We start from the raw sequence: 9,212 nt of genomic DNA, 5'->3' as shown, positions 1-9,212 counted from the left end.
CATGCCCTTGACCGGAATCGAACCTGGGACCTTTCAGTCCGCAGGCCGACGCTCTATCCACTGAGCCAAACCGGTCCTGGCTGCTCTGTCTTCTTAACTACAACCATCTCATTGTTTGATAGTCTTCTCCCAGGCGTTACCCTCCCATCTCCTCAGGGACTGGGCATGAATCAGTCTTCAACATCTCCCTCTATTGGCTCCTACCTGTTCAAGCCTCTCTCTCTTCTTTCCCAAGAAAATCCTCATTTGTTCTTGTATCTTCCTTTAGCTACCTACCTCTGTCTCCTTCCTGTCTCCTTCAAATTTCTCAAAAGGAGAGTCTATACTTGATGTCGTCTCCTCTATCTCTGCTCTCTGCTCCAGACTTACCCATTTCAGCGCTCTTCTTCAAAGTGTGTTTTCTGTGCCTACAATCCCCATGACTCTGCACCCAACCACAATCCTGCCTGCCCTCTAAACTAGAGATGAGGCCCAGTCCATCCCAGAGTGGCATGCTAATCTCGCTCCCTTGAATCTAACAATGTCACCTCAAACTAAGCACAGATTGAGGTGGAAACTTTTCCAATTCACTTTTAAATGTAGTACCAAAATGTTACAGCCCATCCCCACAAAAAAAGCAATAAACTCAGAAATGGCAAATAGATTTAATATAGTGTGTCAAATTCAATTGATTGATAGTGGCTGCCTAGAGTGCTGTGTTGAGTACATTTCTGAGGACGCACCCTGGCATGAAGAGAAAGGCTGCTGGGATTAGCAATATCTGAAATCACAAGTAAAAGAAAATTAGAAAGTCAACTGATAGCCACCAAACAGGAAGGAATACAATGTCAAAAGCAGTATTTTCCCACACTCTCCGTATGGTCCTCCGACCTTGGCCTTCCTATAACCACCCAGCTCATCCCATCCCCAAGAGCCCTGGCTGCCCTCACCGAATCTAAACATGTACCTGAAATCTCACTTGTAGGAAAAACCACAGGCACCAGAGCTACCACTGCTGTTGGCACCAGTTCCACTGAGGCCAGAGAAGAGCCCAAACGTGAGAGTGGTGGGCAGGCTGGCACTGGCACCGAAGCTGCCACTGGCGCTGGCGCTGGCACCGGCGCTGGCACCGGCACTGGCACCGGCACTGGCACCAGTGCTGGCACCACCACTCTCTTGGGCTTTGGCTTTAGCTTCAGCTCCCGCCTGGATCCGGGCTTTGGCCCAGGGTCCAATATCAGCTTCGTCCCAGTTGCAGGGCCCAGCAGCATTCTCAGAGCCAAGCCCAATGCCCATTCGAGCTCTAATCTCAGCTCTCGCCTTGGCTTCAGCTGCAGCCTCAGCCGCAGCCTTAATATCTGCTTCCATCGCCTCTCGGTACTGAGCTGCCCATTCCTTGGGATCCTTCTTTTGTACCTGAAACAGAAATAACAACCCTCAAAAGGACTGGAATCGGAGAGTGGAGTACCTACTGGATTCTAGACAACATGCTACACGCTGTATACAGTAGCAATACAATAAATACTTCTAGTAATTATGCAACTAGTATCCCATCTCTGCCCTGACATTAGCTCTGTGACCTGTGATCCCGAGTTTTCTCATCTGCAGGAGGACACCACCACGATAGTCGGAAGGATTCAATGATTCAGCTAAAGTGTTTGGTGCACTAAGAGAGGCTTCAGAATATTCATATATAAGCTGCAGGCTGCTCTGCCCACAGCCTACCCATGCTCTTGATATGCCAAGCTTGGGTAGTTCTCCAATTACCTTGCAGGCAAACTTGAGGACTTTCATCTTGCTGGTCTCATGGTAGGAGCGCAGGCCCCAGAAGAACTCATACTCAGGGGGATTGCTGTTAGGGACTCGGGCATAGTCCAGGTACCTTGAAAAGATAGGTTCGAAGCCTTTACGTCTAAGACCACCCATGGCCCACCCATGCATGGGCTGGGCAGGCTCTAGGTAGCACCTTCCCCACTAAATACTGCAGCTTTTCTTCCAACATTGAGCCCTGTTCCATCCCTCCTGCCCAGCAGCCATGTGAAGGCACGGGGGGAAACATGTAGGGTGCTTGTGCACAGGAAGGCCACACATTTTGTGCCCCTTGTCACAGTGACCCCAGTTCCTGTTGGGTGTGTTGTAAACAGAGGAGCCATTTCTTCAGGCACCCTGCTCTGAGCACACCCCGCCGCAGCGTCTCATCTGTGGCCTGGGACAGTGCACCACAGAAAAGGGCTGTAAAGGGAAGACAGTCCACCAAGAGCAGCGTACTCCGTACACACTCCCGACTGTGTGTGCATGTGTGCTAGTGCAACCTTGTGAGTGCGCATTTGTTTCCCCAGAATGAGGATAAGGTGGGCCCCTGGCCAGAAAGGCAGGAGGGCTGGGCTCCAGGCCTGAATGGGCCCCTTACCGGCTGGGGCCATGCTCAGACATCTGTCTCTGAGCCCCAGGTTTAGCAACTGAAAATGGAGCTGGGATGACAGCACCTACTCTGCAGGGTAGTTATGAAAATGAAATGAGATGGTACATGTCAAGTCCCCAGCGCAGTAGCTAGCTGCCTACAGCTCCTATTTTATGATTGAAATTATACTATTTTAAAATTGAAATTAATTGCTACGAAGCCCTGGTTGGCATGGTAAAAAGAACCAACGCATTGGGACCTGAATCTAAAAATCTTCAATTTGCTACCTGTGTAACCATAAGCAAATGATTTCAACACTCTGAGCCTCAGTTTCCTCCTGTATGCGAAGCCGGTGATGACAATCCCTCCCTTATAGAACTGCTCTGGGGCATATGTGAGAGTACATGTAATGGGTCAAGGAATATGTGCTCTTGTTGCCTCTATCACCTTAAAAACAAGCTCCCACCAGCACATACACACACACACAAGCACACATGCACCCATCGTAGCTCTATCACCCAGTTCTAAAATAGGCAAAATGTATGGCACACACCAACAGCAGATGGACACTTACTTCTGCTTCACAAACTCATCGGTAATGAGCTTCTTCACGTCCCCAAAAAGTGAGTGATGTATACTGACAGCAGAGAAAGATAGATAGATAAATAAATACAATGAGTGAATGAATAAGTAAATAAAACGGGACCATAGCACTTCCCAGATGTGTGCAGAGGCGTTTCCAACGTGGAAGAGAGATTTCTGGCACAAGGAAGCACCATAGAAATTCAAGAGGCAGTAAGCTCAAGGGAACAGAGTTCAGGACCATTTCCCCATCCACCCAGGTCAGAGTCATGGGCCCTCTAACCCAGTCCAACACCCCAGCCCGCTCCATCAGACCACCAGGCTGATGCGATCCTGGGACCATCCTCTCTTGCCAAAGGACAACACGGACAGCAAGTGCTGAGAGAGCCCAATCATACCCAGGGCGCAGCCCCAACTTGCGCAGCACCTCCCAGATGACAGCTGCAAGGGGAGGCAAGAGGAGAGGGACAGAAAATGAACATGTGGAATTCTGACCATGGCCACCCATTCAGCTGCACGCCCAGCCACTCACCCTCGCTGGACCGATTTCCATTCATGAAGATGATGCTAAGAAGCACCATGAGGAGACCCAGCTTGGGGGAGTCCTTGGTTCTAGGGGAACAATAGGACAGAGAGGTTTATGTCCGCAGCCATCTGCAAAAAACACACCAGCCAGCTCCCTAGGCTGGCCTCTCCCAGATTCCTCAGGTACGGGAGAGTTCTGCCCAGTCTGTGCTTCAAGCTCCACGTGACCCTGGGCAAGACACTTAGACCCCTGAGCCTCAGTCTCCTGTCCAGTGAAACGGGAAATCACATCCTCCCCTCCCCGGGCTGCTGAGAGGACAGAAGAAATCCCCCCAACAGAGTTAGACCCTGGCACTCGGTCAATGTGAGGCCCTTCTTTCTCTCACAGGCCCCTCAGCCACCAGAGAATTCACAGCCACCGATGCTCCTGCCCTTCGAGCATCGTGATCCACCCACACCAGGAAGGCCTCCCGTGAGAACCACTCTATCAAGGCCAGCAGGAAGAGACAAGCAGTGACAGGGCTGCCTTCCTGGGAAGCTTCTGGACAGACAGACAACCTGACAGTAGGACTGCCCCACCCCAGGCTTCGACACCCTTCAGTCCATCATAACCAGGCACAACTTTTGTGGGCAGGGTTCCAGCTACATGCGGGGGCTGGAACAGGCTTTCAGGCCTGTCTTTCCTGACTCTCTAAGGAAGTGTGGACAGAAGACAGGGATGGGGTAGTGCCATGGGCAAAAGCAGAAGCCTCCCTCCCACCCAGCCCTTTCCCAGCTTACGTTCCCAGTATGCCTGCATCAGTAGGTTCCAAGGTGCTGAGAAGAATGTACAAGTGGTCATTCTTATCAATTTCCTTCAATTGGATCCCAAATACCTGTGGATGGGGAGGAAAGCTTGTGAGATCATCAAATTCAGCTTCTTGGGCATCCCACAGCTCCCCATGTACCTAGGGTGCATGTGTGTGTGTGTGTGTGTGCGTGTGTGTGTGTGTAAGACCAGTGAGTTAATGCACATAAGCACTTAGCTATGAGGCCAGCACACAGCAAACAGGCAACAAATGTGCTATTGTTATCTACATCATCCTTGTGATTAGTAGGAATCTAGGGAGACTGTGAATGTGAATGAAAAGGAAGAGGTGAGCATCTGGAATACATTCCAGGACATGTCCAGCAGCAGAAGTCAGGACTAAGTTGAGTCCCAGCTGTGCTTTTACCACTGACTTGTTGTGTGACCTTTGGCAAGTCTATGCACCTCCCTAGGTCACTGTCTGCCCAGTGATGGGACTGGGCTTAGTGAATCTCTGTGGTCCCTCCCCGAAGGGACGTGTACACCTTTGTTCAATTCAAGGCTTCCCCATTGTGTCCATCCCCCAGGGCTGCCCCTTCACCTTCTCCAAGGAATAGCCTGCTCGTTCAATGATTTCAGGGTACACATCAGTGTATTCTTTGATGATGTCCTTCAGCATGTCTGCAAGGGGAGAGTGTTGCGAGCACCTGAGCTGAAGTGAAGCCAGGTGGCCCCCATACCCAAACTATAGACCCTTTGCCTACTCTGCTGTTGGTGACATAAACAGGTTTTGAGCTAATGAACAGAGATGCTAGCACTGCCCAATTAGAACGTTGGGAGGACAGAAGTAGGAACAGAAGAGCAAGGGATGCCCCCAGCACAGAGGGGGTAGAGGGTAGAACTAGGGGGAGGGAGTTAGTAGGACTCTACCTGCGCGCTTGATAGGAATCTTTGTCTGGTCTTTAGCCAACAGGTACTTCACCAACTCGTTTGCCTAGGAGAGGAGAAAAAGGTATAAAGGTCAAAAAACATTTGCAGAAGGCTTGAAAGGTTAGCAGAGAAGAAGGCAAGCAAGGCAGTGGCTAAGGCTGAGTGCCAAGGACAGCGTTCTTACCCTCCCTTGCAAAAGGGCCACATCCCGAGATGGTGGTGCTTCAGGCTCTTCGGATGCCTGGAGCTTGGCAGCTCTGCGGCGAGCCTTGCCCCTACGGGCCTTAGGCGATCTCAGGGAGAGCAAAGCTCTCCGGGCCCAAGCAGCCAAGCGAGTCCTTGATGCCCTGCGAGCCCAAAAGGCTATGGGGCCCCTTGAAGCCCTGCGGGCCATGGAGGCCATTAGGGCCTTTGAGACCCTTCGGCCACCTGTGGTTCCAGAAGCCTGACTCTGATCACTGCTGCCCTCCTCTTCCCCATTCAGATGCTTCACCTGCATCAACAGAGAGGAAGCACAACGGCGCCAGATGAAGCAGATGGTCCTTTTCCCTCGTTCTCTCTCTTCCAGAAACCCCCTTTCATCCAACCCCTGTAGTGACTCACTAGACATTGGCCATGCTGAATCTTGGGTTTGTCTTTCACTGGCTTTCAAGCAAGAGTTTCATCACTGAATCAGACCAGGAACCACCCAAGAGTGGAATCTAAAGCTTCTCCTCTTCCTCCATCTATCACTGGCTCTGCTCCTACCAACCTGGACAACTTCATTCTATCTGTCTGGGAGTCCACTTCCTTCTCTATAAAACTGGATTACTTTGGGGATTTAAGAGATAAGCTGTGTAAATGTGCTAGCTCAAAGCCTAACACATGGTAGCTACTATGTCAACATAAACTGCATTACATTCAGATTACAGTTGTGTATTCTTGTCTCATCTTCCCCCAAATCTGTGAGCTCTCTAAAGATGGGAATTGCATCACATTCCCCACAGCCTTGATGAGCACAGGAAACTTTCTCTATGTTTGCAGAACAAATGAACCAACTTAGAGAAGAGGAATTGAAAGGCAAGGACAGTTATTGCAGAAGTCTTACCTTTCGGGCTTTCTTGGCCTTGACCTTGGGCCGAGTATCCTGATTCTCCTGAGCCTGGGCTACTGTGCCCTCAGGCTCAGGTTCATCCGCCTTCGGAGCCTGAGAGGCATCAGCCTCAGTCTCCTGGGCCTTTGTATTGACCTTAGTATCAGCCACACAGCTGACCTTTTCGGTCTCAGTGGCAGGAGCTGTCACAGCCTGAGGGTCAGCCTTCTGCACCTCGGTGTCAGCTGCTGGACTCTTCTTTTCAGCTGCCAAACTCTGGGTATCAGTCAGCTTAGTGGTAGATGACTCCTTAGTGTCAGCTGCCTCGGGAGCTTCTGGGGCCTTTGAGACCTCTGTGGCCTTTGAGACCCCTGCAGCTTTTGAGACCTTCTCGGCCTCAGAGACCTCTGGTGCCTTTGAAGCCTTTGGTGTCTCTGAGACCTCCAAGTTCTGGGTCACTGTCAATACGGTCTGCGCCTTCAAGTCGCTTTCCTTTTCTGAAGTTTCAGCCTGCAAGAGAAAGCAGGGAAGCTCACGGGACTTCTCCCCACCCACAACCAGGCAAATCGCTCCCAAATCCCAAGCCTTCATTTCTCTGACCTATACGAACCCCTACTTGCAGCATGCTCTGAGCACCTCAACCCAACAAGGCACCCCCTTCCTCTGAGCAGGAACTGATAGCGGAAGAGGGATGCACCTGTCTTCTCTTCTTCCTTCCTTCCTCCATCCATCCTTCCTTCTTCCTTCCCATCCTTCCTCACTCCCTCTACTGGGGTGGGGGACACCCAGGCAGGGAAGTGGGTGGAGAAGGACAAGGATAGAAGGGAAGGTACCAAGGGATTTGAGGCAGCAACAGGGGCTGAAGAGGAAAAGCAGACAGGGGGAGGACAGGAGGAGGTCTCACCTGGGAGCGGGTTGGACCCGTACCAGTCTCGCTTGTGTCAGACATGTCTCAAGTTGGCCTGGCAAGAGCTGAGCCTGAAAGAGAGAAGGCCTGGGTCAAGGGGAGAATCCACTGAACGTCCTCTCTGCTGTTCTGCTGGGAGGCTAATCCTCACCTTCCCTAGGGCCCCTATCCCAAACCCCTCCCCCACCCCCAACGACTCTGTTTTCAGATTCTGTAATCCACAGCGTCGAGGTCTCAATTCTCTGCAGCCGCACCCTCCCCTTTTCCAGGAAGATGTGCCAGCGCGGCAGCTCTGAGGACCCCGCCCCTTTTCCCAGTGCACCCACCCCCCAGCCGCAGGTCGACAGTGCGCATGCGCGTCCGCTGCAAGCCCCATCTCAGCCCCGCCCGCTTTCCCAGCACAAGCCCTCTCTTTGATGTCCATCGTGCGCATGCGCACTGGGCAGCTGGCCGGCTCGGTGCGGGCCCTTCTCTGCACGCCCCTTTCTAACGATCCATAGTACGCATGCGCAATAGTTGAGGACTCAGTCCGGTACCCTTTCCCAGCACACGCCTCCCTCCAGGTCCGCAGGAGCAGTAGGTCCCGCCCCCTCCCCAGCGAGCCTCCTTTTTCAAATTGTCACACTGTCCGGTGGTCCCGGCTCCTCCCCTACTCACACGCAGCCCGAGTACACAGTACCGCCTGGTCCCGCCCTTTTTCATAACACGCCCCCCTCCAAACAGGCCAAGCACATCTTGGTTCTGCCCCTTCCCTGAAACACCCCCTCCTCAAATCAGTATCGAGCTAGTGATTCCGTCTCGGGCACAGACAAACCGGGTCCAATCCCCTCCCTTCCCAGCCGGATGGATCCAGAGCGATCCGGTCCTTAGGGCAGGTTTTCTCGAGATTCCCCAGAGGGTGGGGCTGAACCCTACCGGGCTCCGATCCAGAGCAGGGCCCCGCTGCTACTCACCTCGTCCTCCTACAATTCCAGAGTGCGTCCACTCTCTCCGAGCCCCTCCGAAACTCGGAGACTGCCCTCCCCCCTCCCGGCCGGAAGTGGTCCCGCCCCTTTCCGCCTCCCTAGGGGGCCTCGGTCTCAACCAGTCTGCCCTTCCCCCACTCCCTGCTCTTCATTCCTTAAACCCCCCTCCGGATTCCCTCTGCCTTGCTTCCTGCTCCCTATTTCCCAACGCATTCCCTATTGACCCCCATGGAACTCTTTATCCCCCTTCTTACATCCCCCTCCGTGTTACCTCTGCACCCCTTTCCCCGTATTCCTTAACCCTTCTCTGCATCCCATAGTTTCTTCTCTGGATTTGCACTTCCCCTCAGTATTCCCCTTCATATTCCCTGTCCGCCATCCAACATGCCCGGCTCTCCGTTTTTTCTCTCCCTTCTCCGCTAGTCTCTGCTCCCCAGTCCGTGCAGCCTACTATTCTCTAAGTTCTCCTGCTTGTCTACATGCCACGCCAGGTCACTCCTCGCACAGCTGCAGGGATGCAGTCATAATTGCCCACCTGCCTGGCTACAGGTTCGAGGGAGCTGGAAGCACCGTCTGGCTGGCCAGCAAACCCCAATCTCAGCGTCCCTCACCTTGTCCTCGAGTGAGTCCGGGATGCGTCTGCCCTCTCTCAGTCCCTCTCGAAGTCTCAGCCTCCTGGACTACAGCAGCAGCCAGCCCAGCCCAGCCCAGCCCCTTTCCGCAGCCCCCTGCCACCCCCCTTCTCCTTCCTCGGGGGTGGGGCAATGAGGCCCCGCTCAGGGCTGTCTGACGCCAAAGCTCGTGTTTATGCCACTGTACCAGGCTCGGTCTGAAGCCCTTCCAACCAAAACCACTCCCTCAAAGCAATTCATTCATTGAATGTATTTATTTTTATATCTTTATTCTTTCTTATTACAAAGGTAATGTGTTGTTGTGAAAATTCAAATAATGCAGAAATATTTAACATACCAATGAAAGGCTACGCTTATCTCATCTCCCAGAAATAACCACTACTCACATTTTGATATACATTCTTCCAGATTTTTTTCTGTTGCATATATTAA

At 52.4% G+C, this 9,212-nt stretch overlaps 1 protein-coding gene across 4 annotated transcripts; it reads right to left on the bottom strand.

The window, feature by feature from the left end:
• Positions 1-625: 625 nt before the first annotated feature.
• Positions 626-8,963, bottom strand: LOC102243405 (melanoma-associated antigen D2). 4 transcript variants are annotated; one of them, XM_005860892.2, is made up of 13 exons: positions 8,760-8,963; positions 7,181-7,254; positions 6,292-6,786; positions 5,389-5,697; positions 5,205-5,268; positions 4,876-4,955; positions 4,268-4,362; positions 3,495-3,574; positions 3,361-3,403; positions 2,955-3,017; positions 1,747-1,861; positions 947-1,395; positions 626-760 (listed from the first exon to the last, which is right to left on the bottom strand). In XM_005860892.2, exons 2-12 carry the CDS (start codon positions 7,223-7,225, stop codon positions 955-957), a joined length of 1,830 nt encoding a protein of 609 aa, XP_005860954.1. In that variant the 5' UTR covers positions 7,226-7,254; positions 8,760-8,963; the 3' UTR covers positions 626-760; positions 947-954. The 4 variants fall into 4 exon arrangements, with proteins under 4 accessions (XP_005860954.1, XP_005860953.1, XP_014390816.1 ...); XM_005860891.2 differs by lacking the exon at positions 8,760-8,963 and adding an exon at positions 8,137-8,232; XM_014535330.1 differs by having other exon boundaries at positions 626-1,395; positions 8,760-8,866.
• Positions 8,964-9,212: the final 249 nt, after the last annotated feature.

The sequence above is a fragment of the Myotis brandtii genome, unplaced genomic scaffold, assembly GCF_000412655.1.
Source record: "Myotis brandtii unplaced genomic scaffold, ASM41265v1 scaffold1424, whole genome shotgun sequence".
Classification (NCBI taxonomy): Eukaryota; Metazoa; Chordata; class Mammalia; order Chiroptera; family Vespertilionidae; genus Myotis; species Myotis brandtii.
Note: the sequence above shows the minus strand (reverse complement) of the source record. Positions and strands in the feature narration are given on the sequence as shown.